This window comes from Mchenga conophoros, linkage group LG16 (assembly GCF_057382185.1).
Source record: "Mchenga conophoros isolate Kocher_MC1m ecotype Shallow Benthic linkage group LG16, M_conophoros_male_GT1.1, whole genome shotgun sequence".
Lineage (NCBI taxonomy): Eukaryota > Metazoa > Chordata > Actinopteri > Cichliformes > Cichlidae > Mchenga > Mchenga conophoros.
Genome location: NC_140541.1, coordinates 27,016,266 through 27,039,280, shown reverse-complemented (window position 1 = coordinate 27,039,280; position 23,015 = coordinate 27,016,266). Strand labels below are relative to the sequence as shown.

General features: G+C 42.0%; 3 protein-coding genes and 1 pseudogene across 3 annotated transcripts; 3 read left to right on the top strand and 1 right to left on the bottom strand.

Annotated features, from left to right (window-relative positions):
- Nucleotides 1-3,403: 3,403 nt before the first annotated feature.
- LOC146556958 (uncharacterized) lies at nt 3,404-11,428 on the top strand (annotated as a pseudogene).
- Nucleotides 11,429-11,736: 308 nt separating this feature from the next.
- LOC146556957 (uncharacterized) lies at nt 11,737-14,938 on the top strand. The gene has a single exon (XM_085248393.1). The coding sequence runs from the start codon at nt 11,737-11,739 to the stop codon at nt 13,840-13,842; it is 2,106 nt and encodes a 701-aa protein (XP_085104519.1). The 3' UTR covers nt 13,843-14,938.
- A 1,385-nt stretch (nt 14,939-16,323) lies between these two features.
- Nucleotides 16,324-20,059, top strand: LOC146556956 (uncharacterized). The gene is made up of 2 exons (XM_085250312.1): nt 16,324-16,854; nt 16,978-20,059. Exons 1-2 carry the CDS (start codon nt 16,780-16,782, stop codon nt 18,832-18,834), a joined length of 1,932 nt encoding a protein of 643 aa, XP_085106438.1. The 5' UTR covers nt 16,324-16,779; the 3' UTR covers nt 18,835-20,059.
- Nucleotides 19,672-21,839, bottom strand: LOC146556955 (uncharacterized). Its single transcript, XM_085250315.1, has 2 exons — nt 21,519-21,839; nt 19,672-21,014 (listed from the first exon to the last, which is right to left on the bottom strand). The coding sequence occupies exons 1-2, from the start codon at nt 21,822-21,824 to the stop codon at nt 20,679-20,681; spliced, it is 642 nt and encodes a 213-aa protein (XP_085106441.1). The 5' UTR covers nt 21,825-21,839; the 3' UTR covers nt 19,672-20,678.
- Between the last annotated feature and the right edge of the window lie 1,176 nt (nt 21,840-23,015).

Sequence of the window (23,015 nt, the reverse complement as noted above, 5' to 3'; positions counted from 1 at the left end):
GTGCTGCATACCACTGTCACTGTGTGGGCACACAGATACCGGGAAGTGATCAAAACGGGTGGTAGAATGGTGGAAAATATAAAGCAAAAAGCACTGCAGTTTTGCCTTTTGCAACATGGTTTATGTTTTTAACTGACAACTGATAACAGCTGACTACTTAGACCTCAGAGAGATGAAAAAGCAGGAGTCTGTACCAAGACCTTTTTCACTTTCAACCTGTCCTGCTCTCCTGATTGGATGCCCTATGATTTCATCATATCTCCAAGAAATTAAATTCAACCAGAAAGGTCACACAGTGAGAGAGATCCAGACAGCATTGCGATGCAAGTGATGGACTTTCAGGAATGACCTAAATATAGCAGCTCTGTATAAAGTGCTTTAAAGGTTCATAAGAACATGCCCATGTATGAGAAACTTAATAATACATAGCTTTATTTTATTTATATTTTACCCATTTTCTTTTGATCACAGTGTGTGATCAAAACCATTTGTTACATCATCTCACATGTTGCTTTGACTTACAGTTCAACATTTAGTCCTCTTCATAGAAAATAGAAAGAAATATGTTGTATATTACGGTGGCCCCTAGAGACAAAGCACGTACAAACTCCAAAACACTTGCAAACTCCAAAACACTTGCAAACTCCAAAACACATGCAAACTCCAAAACACTTGCAAACTAAAAAACACTTGCAAAATCCAAAACACTTGCAAACTAAAAAGCACATGCAAAGTCCAAAACACGTGCAAACTCCAAAACACGTGCAAACTCCAAAACACGTACAAACTCAAAAACACATGCAAATTCCAAAACACAACGGAAGTGCTCCAGGACGCTAGGGGCAGTGTTGAGCTCGATTTGCAAAATAAACGGCAAGTTTGTCTGTATGGGACGGTCTAGTCTCCGTCGCGCTTCCCAGGTTGCCTAGCAACCATGATACTAACCGCTGGAAACGTGTCATACAACTTGGTTTGACAGAAATGAGGGAGAACATATTTTGTTCATTTGTTTGTTTGTTTCTACAAGAGCTTTGTGTGATTTGATAAGTATCTGAGGCTGAGACCACGGGACAGTGATTTTTGGGCTTCATTTCTGTACTGAACAGTTATTTCAAGATTAATTAGTAAATAAGAATTAGCTGATGTTGTTCATGAGACTAAAGTCATATCACTTTGGTAATGTAAATATAATATGGCCAATATTATAGTTATTATATTAATCATTATTAGCTATTACAGCAGTGAAAATGAACTCTGTGTCAAATACTGAGCTTCAGTACAGATTCAAGTTGCAGTTATTTATATGTCTTACCACCTTAAATCTTCACTCAAAGACAAGTATCTTTGACAGTGCATATATAGGTGTATCATATATATGAGACAAATGTTGTTCCTTCAGTATGTTGGCATTACTAAATTTGGCTCATTGCTTACATATATTTATAAAAAGAAAATGTACAAGCTGTGATAACTGTTTCTGATAAAATGAAGAGTAGACTGATATATGAAATATTCCTTTATTGGGTGAGAAAATCAGACCATGTCATAACTGCTTTAAGTCATACAGAATAGATATCAGAGCCTTAAACAGGCTGGCTTCTGCTAAATGGGTCAAACTGGGCACAAAGTATACAAACACATACAGTAACATCCTTATAGAATATGATGTAACACTATAGATCAACTTACCTCAGAATATATAAAGCATATAAACAATTACAGCAATATGATGCAACAAACACAGCAGTGCTACTAATCCAAAATACTCAAAGCTTCATAGAACTGGAACAAACATTTATTTTTAGGTCCATTCTGCTGCTGATACATACTTTAGGTTCCTGAATATTACACTTGTTGCTGCCTTTCATAGTGTGTAACTTGAAGGCCCTTGAGTACTTTCTCCCACACTGAAAACACTGGAATGATAAAATGATTTGAACATTACCTAATAAGACTGATTCAGGACAGACAATTAGTTATTTTAAACTTTTCTAGCAGTCCTTCACAAACAGGGAACAGTCTGTCTATTCTCTCCATCTGTCAGCTGCTGCTGGCTCTTCCTCCTCCTCTTCCTCACACACTGTTGAGTTTGTCCTGGTGGATCATCAGGGGTGCAAAGCCTCACAGATGATGTGCAGCAGTGTGTCCCTCAGTCTGTCCTCACTCTGGACACTTGCAGTTGTCACACATGGAAATCAAATGTGTGATAAACTGCAGGATTCAAACACAAGTGTGACTTATAAACACATGTTCATATTTTTATTACACAATCAGAGAGAAAGAAACAGAGAGAGAGTGCAGGACAGACAGACAGGTTAAAGTCTCAGGTGTATACACTGCTACAAAACAGCACAAAAGAAGGAGGATTTAGTGTTTGTGTTATTATGAAACAAGAGGAGTTCCCAGATGGTACAGTGAACACCTGTGTGACTCCTGCGATTAAAGCATCTTTCTTTCAGCTTAACGAGTGAACCGTCAGCTCGTTCAAACACACGTTAAAGTCCGTTTGGCTCGACACCACCGAACAGAGGCAGCAATATAGCAGAGCTAACATTAACAGTGCAGTGGATCCTGCTTGTGCCGTGATATTCAGGACTGCAAACTGAGCAGCATCACTGACTTTCAGCTTGTTGTGTTTGTGGATATATGACTGACTTTAATTATCCACAAAATCATCACAATCTCTGTAAGATTAAGGTCGACTATATATATATTTTTTAAAGTAAAGGCTTTAAAACCAAGTTAATTCTGAAAGTACAGACATCGCTAATGTCACATAACTTTCCCGACATGTGGCCAACAATAATGGTTTAATGTTCTTCATTAAAAAAATATTTGCGCATAAATAAGTGACATAATATTCAGTACTTACTTCTGAAAGTTTACTCTTCCTCCGCTCCGCTTCCACCGTTTTTTTTCGGCAAAATTATCCACACCACCACCGCACTATGAAGTCTGGGATATGTTGGGCCATGAAGGCTACACCGACCCATCCTTAAAATTCAGGGAAATTAAGGACGCATTTGAGGGCCGCATGTAGAGCAGCCTTCTCTTGTCGCTGTGACGTAATCGGCCTTAAAATGCAGCCTTTAAGGCTGCAAACCCCAAATCCGGTCATTGGTACTTCCTGGCTTGTGTAGTTACTAGGTAACAAAAGCTCAACACTGCCCCTAGCGTCCTGGAGCACTTCCATTGTGTTTTGGAATTTGCATGTGTTTTGGAGTTTGCAAGTGTTTTGGATTTTGCAAGTGTTTTGGAGTTTGTACGTGTTTTGGAGTTTGCATGTGTTTTTTTAGTTTGCAAGTGTTTTGGATTTTGCAAGTGTTTTGTAGTTTGTACGTGTTTTGGAGTTTGCAAGTGTTTTGGAGTTTGCATGTGTTTTGGAGTTTGCATGTGTTTTGGAATTGAAGAAAATATAATCTGATCAAACATTATTCAGCTTTAAACATTGTTCAGCTTTAAACATTATTCAGCTTTAAACATTGTTCAGCTTTAAACATTATTCAGCTTTAAATATTGTTCAGCTTTAAAGTTACTGTGCAAACTGTGTAATAAAGATGTGTGCTCACGACTTTGGCCTTGAAGAGCGATAAGAAGCGATCGCCTCATCCTGCAGGCGAAAAGATATCTGCAGGCGAGGAGACTAGAACACCCAAGGCCGCTTTCCTTTTATGGAGTTGTTTTTCTGCTAATGCAGCACTTTTCCTCACAACCCCCTCCTGTAAGTTTTAGAGAATATATACCCATCCTCACAGCAAAAATCAGGAATCTTTGGATGTGAGCTGTTTTGAGAGGTTGTCTCTGTCTCAATAAAAGTTCACTGATTCCCCCATCTGCTGCAGGTGTCCGGTTGTCTTCATTCTCCGCCAGCCTGGTTAAGTCAATTCCTCCTTAACATCTAAAAGAACCTATTTAATGAAGGAAGACGGTTCACTTTGTGTTTAATATTATTCTATTGCTGCTGTTGTTTTTTTTATATCCTTCAATTGGCGTCACGAACAGGATCCGCTCCAGGCCAAACTGGAACGGGGGGGAGGAAATCGGCCGTGGTCTGGGTGAACGGAGTTTGGACAAAAGCTGTGTGCACACAAAAACAAGGTAAGCAGACCTTTTATTTCTGCTATATTGAACATTATAAAAATACTTAGTGTCCAAACTCCTAGTAATTCATAACCAAAATTGTCTGGCTTACTTAAGGCTTGCTGAGAATCAGACAAGTGAATAAGAGATAAGTGAATAAGAAATAAGTGAATAAGTGAATAAAGATAAGAGTGAACTGAGGTCTGACCACGGTTGCGGCCGACGGGTCGCTCTCCGGTGTCGGATAAATTCCTCAGCAGGTCTGGGACCTTGAAAGGGTTTATTAGTAACGCCTTTCTAAACAAATTAAAAGGTTAAAGGCCTTGAGAATATTTTTTAGTAATATTCTCTAAACTACAGAAGGGTTAGGAAGGCCCAGAGGACTTTATTAGAAAAGATCCTCTAAAACTTAAAAAAGAGAAGTACTGGTTGGAGTCCAAAAGGAGAGGTCCCTTGGATCAATAGGAGAAAACGGATCTCTTCTTAAAACCCCGATGATTTTAGTGTTTTAAATGTTTTGATGTTCTGTTTGATATTGGACACACATAAACACACGCTGAATGGTTGCTGTGGAACACTGGGCAGGACAGTTTGTTCTCCGTTGTTCACAGATTACACAATTAAAGGAACTAGGTTCCTCTTTTGGTTAAAATAATACACCACACATAGAATTTTTTTTACACATTTATTACATACATACGGAGGGTAATGAGTGACTGCAGGTAATGTATGAAGTGTGAATGAGACGTGTGAACAAGGTGACAACCAACTAGCACCCCTATCAGGAAGCTCTAGGCAAGGTTACCCGCCAGACTCCGGTTTGGTAGAAGCTTGGTAACACCTGAAGGGATATTTCAGTGCTGACTCACCTTTAAAGCAGCGCCCCAGCTGATTAGTGCCTAACAGAGGCAGAAACCCAGCTGGCCCAAATTCTCCTTTAAAATCAATAAAAGAACACTCCTCCATTGACAGTAAAATGGATGGAGAATTAGATCGACAAACTAATGATGATGGTTGGGGTCCCGGTGTTATTCTTAGCACATTGGGAGAACAATTAACATGTGTTGAGACAGTCATCAACTCCACACACCAGCCTAAAGAAGCAAAAAAGCAGAAAGAGTCATTGAGGAAAACAGCTGAAAGGTTAATGAAAGAAAAGGGAAAGAATGAGGGGAGTAGTGGTAATTGGGGAATAATTTGGCAGAATAAGGCTATGCAGGCAAAAGAGAAAGAGGAAGAAGCCAACTCAGCAGCAGCAGGTGCAGGTGTGATAAGCGGGGTGAGACACAGAAAGGAAGCAGATAAGCACGCAGGCCGCAAAGCTAAATTTAATCACTGGGTGTGTTTATGGGAAACTGCAAAACCACACATGAAGAAAAATAGGTCTCAGCCACCTCCCTATTCTGCCTCAGTCCAGACTCCTCCCTCGGCAGGCATATATCCGGTACTTAATATCTCTGGTGGAATAATGACTATTGGAGAAGAACCGCCCGTAGCTCCAACTCCCATAGATACCAAGCATTTTTGCCCAGGAAGCTCCTCTCTGTCGGCGACACCCTCAGCTAGTAGTAGAGCCCCCTCTTCCATGTCCCATTGTTCTGGAACCGGATCTGAGGGCCTAACTGACCCATTTGCGAGCGCACCATTTGCGGTTCGAATGAACAGACAGGAACCCACTGAACAACAATTAACTGATCTAGAAGCAGCATTACGCAGCTGCTTAAATGAACATAGGTCAGGGGTCCAGGTGAATAATCGTGTTGCGTCAGCCCCTCTGTCCCGGTCCAACCCCTTTGCCGGCACTCCTGTCGCTGTTAAGGGAGATCTGACCGCTACTGCAAAAACTGAGCCTGGCACTTCACCAAATGTCACAGTTAACATGTCTTTGGTGGGCCGTCAGGATCCGGAAACACAGATGAGTTTAGCCCACGCTTTTGCTGACACTGCTACCCCACCAGGCGGGGAAGAAACTGAGGATACTGATGATGAACTCAGTAACCTTAACAATACACCCCCCTCTACCCCTCACAGTTTACGATATCAGACTAGATCTAAGGGCCCTGTGCCTCAGCCTCCAGGCATGTTTCCCCTGGTCCAGACTAAAGCGCAACGTAGACCAGTGTATCAACCTTATTCATTCGGAGATGTCCAGGCCCTAGTGGACAAACTCCCTGACATAATGGAGGGAGGGAATGCCTGGTTAGCTGGTTTGGATAAATACACAGCTGGACAGGACCTCGCACTGGGAGATTTTAGAGCTATTATAACTAGGTGCACATCCCGATCTCAGGCAGCGGATCTGGAACAAAATGCGGGTACTACCACGCATGAGAACGAGGTGCCACTCATGCAGGCCTTGAGGTTTCTTGGACCGGCCCTGCGCAAACAATTCCCACCCAAAAATCAAGGCACCTTACAGAAATTTAAATGGGAGGAAAAGCAAAATCCCACCCATTATCTAAATCAGGCTGTTGAAGACTGGGTGAACCATACAGGTCATCACCCCAGTAGGACTTGTTCACAGAGCATGTGGTTTAGAAGGGCGGTGCTGAGGGGCATTCCGGAGTCAGTAAGCCAGAAAATGGAGGATAATCCTGATTTGCAGGACTGTGACTTTGCAATCTGGAAGAAACATTTGATTTTTAATCTTAACAAAGTGCAGATTAAGTCTGATGATAAAGCGGAGAGCGTCGAAGATTTACAGTTGCAACTGTTGAAGGTTCAGCTGCAGAAAGCGAAAAACGACCTGGGTGGAAAAGGTGACAAGCCTAAAAAGCAGCTTGTGGCCGCTGCGGCTCCCCCTCCTGGTCCAGTTCCCCCAGTTGCCCCTGATTTGTATCCGAACCCGTGGCCAGCTGATCCACAGCCCCCCCAGTATGGTGCTTATCACTCCCCGGCCCCTTATGGGCAGAGAGGTTCCCCATTTGGAGGAAACAGAGGTGGTTTCAGGGGAAGAGGTCAGATGGGAGGTGGTAGGGGAGGCCAGATGTATGTTTGTTTCCGGTGTGGACAACCTGGACACTGGGCTAAAGCGTGCCCTTTGAACCCGGCTGCTGGAAGAGGCAGGGGAGCCCGTGGTGGGCCCTATCAGCATCCTGGCCACAGAGGTGGACCTCGTGGTGCTTTAGTTGAAGTGCCCCCGGCCCCACAGATGCCTGTGATGGGGTGGGAGTACTACGAGGGTGGTCCCCAGCTATAGGACACCCCACAGACTGCCCAGGACAGTGAAGGGACAACGGCGGACCCTATGCTGTCCGTAACTGTAGATAAAAGAAGAAGCAGCTTTTTAGTGGACACTGGAGCTACGTACTCCACCATTAGGGATGTTGCTCGTGAAAGACTTACTGACAGAGTGACTACAGTGGTGGGCATATCTGGGGAACCTAAAACTCTGCCTTACACCGTGCCTCTCCCCACAACGGTTGGAGATCAGACTTTGTTACACAGCTATGTTTGTTCAAAACAGGCGCCTGTGAATTTACTGGGAAGAGACTTGTTGATTAAATTAGGAGCCACAATACTCTGCTCTTCACAAGGCCTAACTGTGACTCTCCCTACTGGTGTTGTGCTTCCCTGTTCTGATGGGCCAGAGGGAGGTGGTCAGTTTCTGCTGCAACCCTCCTCCTGTTTAGCGGACTCTGCTGACATCTACTGGGCATTATTGGAAGTTGAAACACCTGCTGAACCAGGAGTTTGGACTGCTTTTCAGCAATGGCGGCCGTGGCTCTCACTCCTGCATCCTTATGTCCCTCCCCCTGACCCACCTCATGTTACACTGTTTTATGACAGGCATGACACCACCTGGTACCAGCACATGTTCCAGGAGCAGTGTGAGGGGCGGGCTTGGTCTTTGAACATGTCATGCATTTTTGCGGCACCGGAGGGAGTGGCAGCAGCGGTTACTTTTACAACAGATCAATTACAGTGGTACATGATGTCTGATGAGGCAGCTCCCCATGTGTCACTGGCCTTACATCCTGGACACCAGGCTAGGGAGCTGGGTGGAATGGTTAAACGTTCCCTTGCGGCCACTGACTGGACACCTACAAAACTCCCACAGGTTTTGTTTTCTCCATCTACCAAGACATACCAAATTTTAAATGATTGCTTTAATTCCTCAACACTGCAACATAGAGTGGTCAGCGGGTCACATGGCAGAGAACACACAGACCACTGTGATGCTGCGCCTTTACTCGACTCTCTTCCAGATTGTTTGTGGTCCCTTGGACCCACAGATGTAGGTTTAGTTGATGTGGAGCCAGTCTCTTTTCAACTGTCATCTGCTACCCCTTTGTGGCAGCCTCAGTACCCACACAAACCGGAGGCTGAGGCTGGGATTGCAGAAACAATTTCTGGTTTGGTCACTGCCGGTGTCCTGGAGCCCTCCTGCTCTAAGTGGAACACGCCCATCCTACCCGTTGAGAAAAAAGGCACGGGGAAGTTCAGAATGGCACATGATTTGAGAAGGATTAATGCCTTACTTGGCACTCCTACTTTGCCTGTGCCTAATCCTTATGTTGCCTTGACCAACCTCCCACCATCTCATGCCTGGTTCACCTGCATTGACTTGGCTAATGCCTTTTTCTGCCTCCCACTTCGTGAGTCACTGCGTGACATTTTCTCATTTACATTTAGAGGCCGCCAATGGCGTTACACTCGCTTACCACAGGGATTTTCCCTCTCCCCAGGACTGTTTAATCAGTGTTTGAAAGAACTTTTACAAACCTGCCCACTACCATCTGACTGTATGTTAATACAATATGTGGATGACATTTTGCTGTCTGCCCCCACGGCTGACATCTGTTTGGAGGCCACCAGAGTGGTACTTCAACACCTGGCCAACACAGGTTTTAAAGTCAGCAAAACCAAACTACAGATTGCAAGAAAACAGGTTTCTTTTCTAGGCCGCATGGTCTCACAGTCCGGTATTTCCTTGTCCCCAGAACACAGGAACTCCATTTTGCACCATCCAAAACCTCTAACTGTAAAAGACATGTTGTCATTTTTGGGCCTAACTGGTTACAGCAGGACCTATGTCCCAGACTATGTTGGCCTTACTTCTCCTTTGCGCGCTTTGGTAAATGAACAAGGCATGAGAAACCTCTCCGCTCCCCTCTCATGGACTACAGAAACAGAACAGGCGTTTATAAAGTTAAAACAACAGCTTTCTGTCGCCTCTGACCTTGCTGTGCCAGATTATGCTTTGCCTTTTCATCTTGATGTTTCTGGAACTGGAACCCATATTAATGGTATCCTGTTCCAGAAAAAAGGGGGAGAGAGAAAAGTGTTGACATATGTAAGCGTAATGCTTGACAACACTGAAAAACGCCACCCACCGTGCACACAACACGTTTCTGGACTTGCAAAAATCATTCAGAAAACAGCACACATAGTGATGAACCACCCACTAAAAATTTTGACATCACACAGTGTGGTGGCCTACGTCTCTTCACAGGCCTTCACACTCACTTCACTCAGGCAGAGACGCCTCAGTACCATTTTGGAAGCACCACACATCACCTACTCACATGAAGGCATAAACATGGCTGATCACATGGGATCAGGAGAACCACATATGTGTGAAGAGGTTGTGCAGGTACAGGAGAAAATCAGGCCAGATTTGCAGGCAGAACCTCTAATGGATGCAGAAAAAGATTGGTTCACAGATGGATGTTGTTTCAGAACTGAAAGTGGAATGTTGAAGGCTGCATGGGCAATAGTGGAACAGACAGACATGAGATGGAAAACAGTGAAGGCAGAGCAGTTGACAGGACAACAGTCTGCACAGAGAGCTGAAGTGAGAGCGGTGATTGAAGCCTTAAGGATGGGAAAGGGACAGAAAGTGAATATATACAGTGATTCAGCTTATGCTGTGGGAGCAGTGCATGTGGAGCTCAAGCAGTGGCTAAGAGCTGGTTTTTTGACAGCCAGCGGAAAGCCTATTAAACATGAGATGGAAATGAGGGAATTAGCGGAAGCACTGTTGTTACCTGTTAAGGTGGCAGTGGTAAAATGCAAAGGTCACAGTGCCGGATTGGATTTAGTGGCATTAGGTAATAAACAGGCCGACTTAGTAGCTAAGCAGACAGCTGGTTACTTACCCTCCCTGATTATGGTAATGGACCCAGAAGCCACACCCCCTCCAGAAAGACCACCCATACAACTAGGCCTAGCCACAATCAGAGAGTTACAGGACAAAGCCAGCCCCCAGGAAAAATCACTATGGGTAACAAGAGGGGCCACAAACACAGATCTCTGGCGTGGCCCAGATGGAAGGCCCATTCTGCCGCCAGGGGTCAGACAGACAGCAATGGAAGAGGCACATGGAGTGGGGCATGTGGGACCTGCACAAATGATGAGAAATTTAGCCGTCTGGTGGCACCCTTATCTAAAAGACATGACAAAATACATGGTTAAAACCTGTAAGGAGTGCAACCAATTTGGAATCAAGCCCGCCTTCAAACCAATAGCAGGGTACTTCCCCATCCCACTTTGCCCAGGGAAAGAAATAATCATTGATTACACAGACATGGTGGACAGAGTAGGTAGTTACAGGTACCTGCTGGTGGCTGTGGATGCATTTTCAGGTTGGCCAGAAGCCTGGCCGACAGCAAGTGAAAACAGTAGAACTGTGGTGAAGTGTCTGATTAATCATTATATACCACAGCATGGGTTTCCCGAGGTCATAAGGTCGGACAATGGTTCACATTTCAGGAACCACGATCTGCAGAGGGTTGAAGCCGCATTAGGTTTGAAACATAAGTTTGGCTCAGTTTACCACCCCCAGTCCCAGGGGAAAGTGGAAAGGATGAATCAAACTCTAAAAACTAAATTGGCTAAAATCTGTGCACAGACCAAATTAGATTGGGTTAAAGCATTGCCTCTTGCATTAATGTCCATAAGATGCTCAGTAAATCAAACCTCTGGTTACACTCCATTTGAGTTGGAGCATGGCAGGCCTTTTCCTGGCCCCTCCTCTCGCCTTTTAATGTCGGATGAAGCTGATTTAGACCTCGATCCGAGGACATATTATAACATGCTCCGCAGTTTTGTTGCCCAGTATTCCTCACAGGTCGCTGAAAGAAACCAGCAAGAGCTGAAAGAGGCGGCTACACCTGGAATGGACTACGTCCTCCTGAAAGTCACAAAGAGAAAGTGGGCTGAGCCTCGCTGGACAGGCCCTTACCGCATAACAGAGCGGACCTCCCACGCTGTCAGGCTCGAAGGTAAAGGTGACACCTGGTTTCATTACACACAGTGCGCTGCTGCCACCGAACCAGGAAGAACCTTGAGAGAGGTGCAGAAGGACCTGTCAGAAGGAGCTGCAACAGCATCACCAACCACTTGAGGGAGCCAAAGCTCAACCTACAAGCCGGCTGGCTACAAAAGGGGGTGTTCTTCATACTGAACTAAACATTTTTATTTTTCTATTTTTAACATCTTTTATGACTTTGCTTTTATATTGGCTTGAGTTTTTAAGATTTACATTTTACATTGCAATACTTTTAACCGCTGAAAGCTCATTTAAAGTTGTGTCACTGATACTTTTTGTTGCTCTTTAACTCCTAGAACACGCCCTTTGGCGAGGTGGGGGGAACTGGACCACCTTTCTCTGCCCCATCATCCTCTGTTAGACGACATCCAAGCTAAGTAAACATGTCTTGGCCCTTTCCCCCTGAAATGACAGGCAGGCAAAGATGTTGCGTCTTTGTTTGCTTCCTGGCCCTGGGTCTCATTCCCATTGGCATAATCTTGATCTGTGAAGGGCCCCCGACACTTCTGACACCTTCAAGTTCAAAAGCTTCGCCCCTTTCTGACAGTCCCAATCTGACAAATGTAGCCCCTAGGGTCTTGCCCACCACTTCCTCTCCAGTTTTGCCCACGCCCGATCCAGTTAGAAAGAAACGAGACACGGTTACCTCCTGTACCCCAAGCACGACTAGAATGATTACTCTTTGTGTCCCCAACAATAAAAGTTGGGTAGTTGAAATAGATTTCGCTAGCTTCCCAGTCACTCCCGTCACCAAAGACCAAGGGGGGGATCTTTTTAACCTGGCAGTACATCTCTCCTCCTCAGTGTGGTATATAACCCTGGGAGGTTGGCATCAGTGGAAGTGGTCCAGTTTAGTGTCAGAAACGGACCTGGATTGGTCAAAGTACTCTAGGGGTCAGGCTTTGCACTGGAGAAACCAAAATATGCTCAGAATAGCAAAAAAACCGGATCTTTCAGGCTTAATTTTTACCCTAAAGGATCTGGCCTTGACCTCCTGTCAACAATTTATAATTGCCCCTTGGACTGATCGCACCGCCCTGTATTGGCAAATGGAAATATGCCCTAGCGTTGCTGCAGTTCCAAGCTCTGTAGTTAAAGATGATAATCCCACCTTTAATGGCCCTGCGGTGACATATACAAACGGGGGGAGAAATGGCCGAATACGCATTGTAGACACAAATAAAATGTCTAAAGATGACCTCTTCCAAATTCTAACCGGTATTTCTGGAGCAACAAATAACTGGTTACTACTAGCTGAACAAGCTGCTGACACGACGGCTTCCGACTGCATAGTATGTATGGGAGCCCGCCCCACTTTACGAGTTGTACCGGCGCCAGTGAATAGTGCATGCCTCCTGCATCTTATGAACAACACAAAACGAGGTCATTGCTCATATCTGGAAAACCACTTTCCTAAAACTCAACGCTCGGTCTCTAATAAACCACCTTTCTTTTCTTCAGATGTAGCTGTGAACAATTTCACTTGTATTAACCTGACTGGCAATGCAGTAAAACTAGGTAGCTTGAACTCTTCTTGGTGCACTGAGAAGACGGTTATGAAACCAAACTTCCGACCTACGGCTAGGGCTGATTTGTGGTGGTGGTGTGGCAATAACAAGTTATATGATGGTTTCCCTCGGGATGCGTCAGGTCTTTGCGCTCTCATAACTCTTATTTTACCTGTTTTAGTCACTCCAGTAGATCTCTCTATAAAAGTACACGAAGTTGGCCTCCCATCTTCCTCTGAACGCCGCTCTAAACGTTCTCTAATCCCAGGTTCAGCTCATAATCCAACCTATATTGATGCTGTAGGTATACCCCGTGGGGTCCCCGATGAATATAAACTGCGAGACCAGGTTAAAGCAGGATGGGCCTCGATACTTTGGATGGTTGAAATAAATGCGAATGTAGACAGAATTAACTACATTCACTTTAATGTGCAACTGTTGGCTAATTACACTCGAGATGGTTTTGAAGCTGTGCATGCACAGTTATCTGCCACTTCCCTAATGGCTTTCCAAAACAGGGTCGCAACGGATTTTCTCCTCGCAGAAAAAGGCGGAGTCTGCAGCCTTTTTGGTCAGGAGTGCTGTACCTATATCCCCAATAACACAGCTCCTGATGGTTCCCTCACTAAAGCTATCACTGGTCTCACAGCTCTTACTGTTAAAATGAAGGAACACTCGGGCGTTGATACTGCCATGTGGGACTCTTGGCTTAACATGTTTGGCAAATATAAGGCCCTTGTAGCTTCCATCCTAGTTTCCATCTCAGTTTTTGTTGCTATCCTAGTCACCTGCGGTTGCTGTTGTATTCCATGCATTCGATCCCTCTTCCAGAGACTGATTGTTACAGCTTTCACTCCTGAGGATAAGGATCTCGCCCGGCAGATGCCTTTATTGGCTGGTCAACTTCCCACCTCCTCGCCAACGGATGATGAAAACTCTGATCGTGAGGGTGACGAACATTATCGTCTTTCTCTTGTTTAAATTCTTCTAGAATGATTGTTTCTCTGTGGTGTTTTGTATTAAGCTTGTTATTAATTGTTTCCCTCACCCACTTCCTCTTGAAGGATATATCTGGTTGGATTGTGTCTGGTCGGGTTGTGAGGGTTAAGCGATGTTCTCAGGGTCTCCGGACTTAAGCCTGAGCGAATGTGTACTCCCACCACTGGATATGAATTGTTTTATTCCACGCCCCTTCCTCACGTTTTACCATATTCACTTTTGAATGTCCTTAGCAGTTACCGTTCTGAGTTTATTTTACGGTTGATTTATTCTTTCACATTTTCACGTTTATATCTCTCATTATTATAGTATACTCTGTACTCTCCACATTTTTATCATTACTTATGCTTTTTGGTTGTTGAGTTACAGGAACTGTTAATTTTGTGTCACTACCCTGGTTGCACTAACTCGTTGTATCCGTGTGTGCAGGACAGCTGTTACTGCTTTCATCGGGAACCGAGACTGCTTGCAGCCGACCCCTGGGCAGGGTGGTGCCTGGACTCTTTTCTCCTCATCTGCAATGACAGATAAAGACAAATGATAAGACCCGAGGAGTTTTTCGAGCCAGGCTTCGACACGTCTCTGTGTTCCTTTGAATGTTACTTATTTTTGTGTGTTGACCCATTTAAGATGGGTCAAAAGGGGGATTTGAAGAAAATATAATCTGATCAAACATTATTCAGCTTTAAACATTGTTCAGCTTTAAACATTATTCAGCTTTAAACATTGTTCAGCTTTAAACATTATTCAGCTTTAAATATTGTTCAGCTTTAAAGTTACTGTGCAAACTGTGTAATAAAGATGTGTGCTCACGACTTTGGCCTTGAAGAGCGATAAGAAGCGATCGCCTCATCCTGCAGGCGAAAAGATATCTGCAGGCGAGGAGACTAGAACACCCAAGGCCGCTTTCCTTTTATGGAGTTGTTTTTCTGCTAATGCAGCACTTTTCCTCACAACCCCCTCCTGTAAGTTTTAGAGAATATATACCCATCCTCACAGCAAAAATCAGGAATCTTTGGATGTGAGCTGTTTTGAGAGGTTGTCTCTGTCTCAATAAAAGTTCACTGATTCCCCCATCTGCTGCAGGTGTCCGGTTGTCTTCATTCTCCGCCAGCCTGGTTAAGTCAATTCCTCCTTAACATCTAAAAGAACCTATTTAATGAAGGAAGACGGTTCACTTTGTGTTTAATATTATTCTATTGCTGCTGTTGTTTTTTTTATATCCTTCAGAATTTGCATGTGTTTTGGAGTTTGCAAGTGTTTTGGAGTTTGCAAGTGTTTTGGAGTTTGCAAGTGTTTTGGAGTTTGTACGTGCTTTGTCTCTAGGGGCCACCGTAGTATATGGCCATTTAAACTAAAATAATGAGATATTCTACGAAATTGAATATAATAAGAAAAAATACACACAGGCACACAAATTCCCACAATTGGACAGTCACCATTTGTTTCTCTCAGCCGTAGAGGTCTATAAGCTCTTTTTAGTCTCTCACACTAAGTGCACAGAGGATAGGAAAAAAAAAACACTCCACATTATGGAAGCCCGTTTCTATGGAAGCCCGTTTCCGCCACTAAAAAAAAAAAAAAAGGATCCATAACTCAAAATTTCGAGTTATTTTCTCAAAATTTCGAGTTATTATCTCGAAATTTCGACATATTAACTCAAAATTTTGAGAAAAGCAACTCGAAATTTCGAGTTAGCGCTGCCAATCAGTAATCTACGTGAATGACGTCATTTCCATGTTACCCGGAAGCTGAAGCCCTCAGCTACAAATGCTACAGCTAAGCTACCGGTATTACATCCAGTCGTGAATGCACAGATTGCTGAGTGTTTTCAGCCTGGCTTCACAAATGATGAAATCCCTGTGTTATTAGCTGAATCACATGGTGTTACTATCAGCAAACATACTTTAATTTGTTGGGATCCGTTTTTGAGTGCGCGGTCCTGCGCCATATGCTTCCGGGTAACAAGAAAGCGACCTCATTCACGTATATTTTTGATTGGCAGAGCTAACTCGAAATTTTGAGAAAAGTAACTCGAAATTTCGAGTTATATTTCTCGAAATTTCGAGATAATAACTCGAAATTTCGAGAAAATAACTCGAAATTTCGAGTTATGGATACTAGCTTTTTTTTTTTTTTTAGTGGCGGAAACGGGCTTCCATACATTTCCGCCACTAAAAAAAAAAAAAAAATGATCCATAACTCGAAATTTCGAGTTATTTTCTCAAAATTCGGACTTATTAACTCGAAATTTCGAGTTATTTTGAGAAAATAACTCGAAATTTCGAGTTAGCGCTGCCAATAAGAAATCTACGTGGCTGATGTCATTTCCTTGTTACCCGGAAGGATATGGCGCAAAGGGGTGCGCACTCAAAACTGGATCGTGTCGTGAGCTGCTGTATTAACAACAAATGGCGCCAGGTTCTTCAGTTTTGAATGCCTTCCTACAAATGATAACTGGATAAAAGGTATATAAAAACAGTGTGACAGCGATTGTTACATACAAAGTTGAATAGAATGCAACGTCAGGGTTAACCAAAGGTACCTATAAGGTTTCTGTTACACGCTAATGACACCTGTTACGTCTGATGAAACAGACGTTTTGCTGAAAGCATGCGTAATAAGTATACAGCACTGTATAAAACAAAATCACAAATCACCCAAAACAGGGAATATGACTGACAACTATATAAATAAGGAACAAAACCAATAAAACTGTAACCAGACAACTGAGAAAATGTGGGATTGACTGTATTGTGATGCTGATTGTAGTTACAGTGCAAATGGACACTTAAAAATGCAGTTCCCACTTCTCCACCATAGTCAGAGCTCATAATGTAGGTAGGCACAGATACTTTGACGATAATATGGTGGCTTTATTTTAATTTTGTAATTTTAATTTACATCCTTCCTTACAGCATGGGAGACTTGACTGAATTCTTGAAACAAAGAGAAGTCTCTGAGGAAATTATACAGACCTTGGAGAATGAGAAGGTACTTAATTCCAACAAGATACTGGTTGAAATGCAACTTTTCCTCATTGTTCTTAAGTTAAAAATAGAATTGTATTTTCAAGGCTGGTTGTTTCAATAAATTAAATTATTTTTCCATCTTTAGATTGATGCCAGTGTCATAAGTCTAATGACAGATGAGGAGCTGAAGACTTATTTGCCATCATACGGTGATCGTCTAGCAGTATTTGGATTTTGCAGACGGAGGGGCAGCAGCCGCAAGTCAGCGCTTTTTGAACGGCTGAAATCCAAACTGTCCAAAAGAAAATTATCTGAAGAGGATGGCAGTAGCACACGGCAAGAAGAACATTCCCAAACAACCCATAAAAGAAATGCTCTGAAGAGAAATAGAAAAATAGAAATAGGATGGATGCATTATGATGAAGACACTGAGGTTTTCAAGCAGGTTAGAGCTAGACGAGGAGGAGGAACAAGAAAAATAGACATCTGCAAGGATGCCAAGAAAAGGGACATATTACAGGTTGCAACAGGCCTGTTCTTTCCAGATGGAGGAAACATTCAGGGGCCCTTAACAGATTTTGACTGTGATCTGAAGGATTATCAAGAGATGATAGTCGATGATGCATTGACAGTAGGAGAACTTTATCATGTCACAAAACTTAATATCCTCAGGTTCTACCTCACCACAAAGAAAAAACAAAATGACAGCCTTCAGAGCTCCAACCCAGGTTTGCATCCATCTTCAGAAATTGAAGCGAGTCCTCAAAACCAAACCTCTTCTTTTACTGTCACTACAGTCCAAACATCTGCTCCATTTGAAACAATCAGCCATGATGTGACATACATTGAAGACACTCCAAACGATAACCTTCCACAATCTTCCACGCAGTCTCTAAGCGCTAACACTTCTCACAGCAGTGACATTATTTTTGTTGGCCCCTTTTCTGACAGTGAGCCAATAAATTTGGATGACACCCTGATTTTTTCTCCACAACCTGGTCCATCCAGTGAGAGAGTGAGGAGAGTAGTGGTGGTCCACAGAGGGCAGGTAATGTCAGAGCTCATTTCACATTCTAGTGATAAGGACCTTGAAGATGTCGACATCAAAATCCAGGTCTTACTGCCTGATGGAACACCTGAAATGGCCCATGACGATGGGGGAGTTGTGAGAGACTGTCTTTCAGAATTCTGGAAAGAATTCTATGACCAGTGCACCACTGGAAACGTTTACAAAGTGCCCTTCTTAAGGCATGATCTTGGGCAACCGGAGTGGGAGAGTGTGGGCAGAATCATTGCATTTGGATGGGTTAGAGAGAAATATCTGCCTGTGAAAATTGCACCTGCCATTCTGGAACAAGCTGCCTTTGGATATGTAAAGAGTGATATTGTGGAGAATTTCCTTAAGTTCATGCCTGACTCTGAGCGTACAGTGTTAGAGGCGTGGCGATCAGACTTTAGCACCGTGGACCAAGAAGAACTTATAGACATACTTGATAACCACAGCTGCAGAAAGATACCAACAGCCTGCAATGCCACTGAAGTCCTATTGGAGCTTGCACACAAAACACTTGTCCAAGAGCCTGCCTATGTTATTGAACAGTGGGCAAGAACACTCAGCACTGCATGGGAAAGCCTTTGTGATCTATCTTCAGTTTATGAAACCCTCCAACCAACTGTGAGAAAAGTTCTCAAGTGTCTCACTTTCCCTGAAACAATGACGGCTCACCAGAAGCTGATTCAGAAATATCTAACTACATATGTGAAGAATGCTGAGAAGGAACATTTGTGTTTGTTCCTCAGGTTTTGCACAGGTTCAGATTTACATCTGGGAAAGAACATCATCATTGGGTTTAACGAACTGAAAGGTTTCCAGAGACGACCTGTGGCACACACATGTGGGTGTGTACTGGAGCTGTCGATAAATTATGACAGCTATCCTGACTTCAGATTGGAGATGAACAGTGTGTTGGAATCAAATGTGTGGGTTATGGACATTATCTAAAGGTTTGATTCACGGACAATGGCTTAAAAGCCATTGTTGTTTTACAACAGATTATATTTGAGTTGTGAACTAAGACTAAAGTGTTCCCATGTGAATGTCACAGCAAAGGTTTCAGGTGTTTAAAAACTGAGTTCCAAGAAAAAGTATTTGGTGAAATACCACTGTAATGCAATTTGAGGTACTTCTTTGTGTTTCTGTGTTTTCCTATTACAACTGAGGCAATATTTTTCTAAACACTTGTGACATGCATTTCTGCAGAGGTCTCAGAGTGGCAGTCTGGAGACCATTTATAAGCATTCCCATTTCCTCAGTCAGCATGTGTGCATGTGAACAATGAAAGCAGTTTTTCCACCTTTTATTCATTTTTTCTATTATTTGAATCCAAAATCAACTTTAAAAAATGCATTAGGTTAATTTTAATTTGTCAAATTTTATTAATGTAATGTCAAAAGATGACATGTATTGTAGTGGTTCACCAGAAAATTAGAGATTGAGACCCCTGCAATATGTAGTGTATAGTACATGTAGGAGATATATGCAATATCTCCTACATGTTTTATCATCGTGCACACATTTTACAGTTTACAAGTCAGGTTTTACTTTATCATTGTATTTTATTACAGTTATGTTTGTACAGTTCTGTTTAGCCATCTGGGTTATGGTGACTTTTGCTAAATTGAATGGCCATAAGGCACACCTATATGCTTTTATTTTGGATTTCTGTGAAATCAGCAATTGCTTAGCTGAAGGTTGATTTTTGGTTGGCTTTTCCTGATTTTTGTAATGGAAAAAAACCCCTGTGTATCATAGCCCCTTTTTTCAAAACTACATAGCCGATGGGGTAGTTATTTAAAAGATATTTTCCTATATTTCTGTTTTCATGTTTGAGCCTAATGTATTTGCTTCATAGTGGTTTTAGACCACACGTTCTTATTCTTTAATTGTAGGATATTGTTATCAGATCTTGCCATATTATCCTCAATCTCTTTTTATTGTCCCATTCTTTTTGTATTTTTAATAATAATTGAACTTTTGCAAAACATATTGCATATTTTTGTTGAGTGTATTATCGTACTTTTTCCAAGTCTTGTGCTTGCAATTAGCTTTTTATAAGAATACTTTAAGGTTTTTTGTGTTACTGTAAATACAGTACAGTTATTTTGTTTTAAGACAAGATGATGGCAAAAGATCTGTGTTTTATAATAAAGTGTTCAATGAGACAAATTACATCTTTAATTTTGGTCATTTCTGGGTTTTTATTATTCTGAGGCGCAATCCGAAAAAAAAAAAAGGTCCATAAATCTCACTCAGTTAGGTTATCCATATGCTAAAAAATATATAATTATACTGCCCATAATCAGGAAAACAGTCAGTATATATAAAAAGTCTCAGCAGTGAAAAAAATGACAGTGAAAATTTTTTTTACTGCTACATAACCAGATATTTCAAAACATCAATAATTACTCAAATAAAAAGAAAGATGAAAAAGCATATTTACAAAAAGTTGAAATCATAATTCCAAGGTGACATGCGCTGCATATCCTCCAAATAGCAGGTCTAACAGACATTATGTTTACATATGTTTTAATAATAAGGCTTTTAAAACAAAAAATTGGTTTGTTAATTGAAATAAACCATCCAAAAAAAAAACAACCCTCCAAAAATTAAATACAATTTTTATAGCCTTTTTCAATTGGCCCTGTTCGTGAAATACATTTTCAGGCCCTCAAAACCCATGTATGTGTGCCCCAAAAACGACAACCATCCAAAAATTAATAACTCATAAAAGTTTACAATTTAAATATGAAAATACAGAATTAAAAATGCATAACGATGTCTAACCTTTAAGGCAAAAGCTCCAACTCAGTAAGCATCAACTGCCTTAGCTTTACATACAGATCCACTGTATGAAACACATCATCTGAGAAGTCCAGGTTATGTTCTGACATGAGTTCTACACAGAGATGAAAGACATCCTCTTCACATGGAAAGTCTTTGAACACGCATTCTTCAAGGCAGGCTTCAACTTTGTCCATATTGACATGTTTGAGACAGTCCCTCGCGCCATAAATGTCTGGGAGGGCATACATAAAAGATGGTCGGCCATGAGGACTTCGGGAGTTGTGGACTGGGCGCATTCTGTGGTCATTCCAGGCCAAAGCAACTTCATTTAATTCTTCCTAGATGAAAACAAAATGAACAAAAGAAACATTTTCAGGCATACAATATGAAAAAATGTTAATGTACAACTAACTTCTACATTGATTTTCTTAGCTTACACACCATTAATTTAGCTTTGAGCTACATTAATGATATATATCCGTATATATACACACACATACCTATACACACACACACACACACACACACACACACACACACACATCATGAACAGACAGATACTTATTTACTTAGTTTTGACCCACCAAAAATGCTAACCGAGTACAGAGAGAGGCCTAAACACATAAATAATCAATGTGTTATAATGTATAATTGTGTTCCTTGATATATATGTGGAATTTTTTTTTTAACAAAACAGTTTAAAAAAAAAAAAAAAAAAGCACTACTTTTCACGTGTACTTTAATATATCTGATGTTTCTATAATATACAAAGGCCGTGTGAGTTGTTACAAATTAAACAGTTACAATACATGTCGTTTACACAATCACCTATGTAAACTCACCTGTATAATGTGAAGAAAACTGAACTGGACCAATGATTTGTCCAAGAAAGAGTCTGAGAAGTGGCCATCCTCTCTTAGTTTGTCAAATAGTTCAATCCAGTACTGGATACACTGGCTTCGTAAGATTAGCCACCATCTTTCAATGCGTTGATTTCCTGTACTTGCTCCAAATATGACGTGCTCTCTTTCTGGTTCATTGTCTGTAAAGTGCAAAAATCGTTGCATGTGAGCCACATGGACGTTTTCTGTTCCTAGATCTAATCTCACTCGATCAGGGCAACCACCTTGTTGAATCACGGCATCCATGAAGTAGCCAGCAATTACTCTCGGGTCATTATTTGTCTTGTAAGCGTCTAGCCATATTATACTCCTTGAAAATCCGTCAATGCATCCACTGATTGCAATCCCAAATGGCTTCAGTTTATCGTAGCCGTCGATATGCCACACATAGTTGGGGCCTCTGCTATGATACACTCGCCTCCGCAGTCGTCTACGTGACCTCAAATCCACACCTTCTCCATCGAATAAACGGAGCAGAAGACGAATGGTTTCTCTGTCAGTAACAATGCCATTCATCCAACACTTCTGGTGCATCCAACGATACCCATGACACTGTCCTGAGGTTGCCAATTGTGCTTGTATAAAAGCTGCCACCTCTCCCACCTCTGTTTTGTTCTTTCTGCGCCAAAGTCGGTTGTTGTGTAAAATCCTTTCAAGTGTACGGAGGCTGATAGTAATGCCATGTGATTCAGCTAATAACGCAAGAATCTCCTCATTTGTGAAGCCACGCTTAAAATACTCAGCAATTTGTGAATTCATGATCCATATCTATAATTAGCATTTCTGTAGCATTTGTAGCTGAGGGCTTCAGCTTCCGGGTAACACGGAAATGACGTCATTCACATAGATTACTGATTGGCAGAGCTAACTCGAAATTATGAGAAAATAACTCAAAATTTCGAGTTATTTTTCTCATAATTTCGAGTTATTAAGTCGAAATTTCGAGTTGCTAAGTCGAAATTTCGAGTTGCTAAGTCGAAATTTCGAGTTGCTAAGTTGAAATTTCGAGAAAATAAGTCGAAATTTCGAGAAAGATAACTCGAAATTTCGAGTTAAGTATCCTTTTTTTTTTTTTTTAGTGGCGGAAACGGGCTTCCATACCACATAGTAGAGATCTTCACCAAGGCCAAATAAACTGCTACATTCACAGTGAGCATTTTGCCATGTGGATAAGCCAAAGTTTACAGTCTAATAGTATTGCTGAGAGAACAGTCTCCAAAATCAATAATGCTCTCCATGGTGTAGGCATTAATGTGAACAAAAAGCTGTGATCAGGATATGCCCATTGACAAAAAAAAAAAAAAAAAAAAGAAGCTATACAGGGTGGGCCATTTATATGGATACACCGTAATAAAATGGGAATGGTTGGTGATATTAAAGTCTTGTTTGTGGCAATTTGTATATGTGACGGGGTAAACTCCTCAAGATGGGTGGTGA

What these genes read in the sequence shown, in the direction of transcription:
- LOC146556957 (XM_085248393.1), top strand. Translation starts at nt 11,737, where the DNA reads ATGTCTTGGCCCTTTCCCCCTGAAATGACAGGCAGGCAAAGATGTTGC.
- LOC146556956 (XM_085250312.1), top strand. Translation starts at nt 16,780, where the DNA reads ATGGGAGACTTGACTGAATTCTTGAAACAAAGAGAAGTCTCTGAGGAA. An exon ending in AGACCTTGGAGAATGAGAAG is followed by an intron (nt 16,855 to 16,977) that starts GTACTTAATTCC and finishes TTCCATCTTTAG; the next exon opens with ATTGATGCCAGTGTCATAAG.
- LOC146556955 (XM_085250315.1), bottom strand. Translation starts at nt 21,824, where the DNA reads ATGGATGCCGTGATTCAACAAGGTGGTTGCCCTGATCGAGTGAGATTA. An exon ending in GTTTTCTTCACATTATACAG is followed by an intron (nt 21,015 to 21,518) that starts GTGAGTTTACAT and finishes GTTTTCATCTAG; the next exon opens with GAAGAATTAAATGAAGTTGC.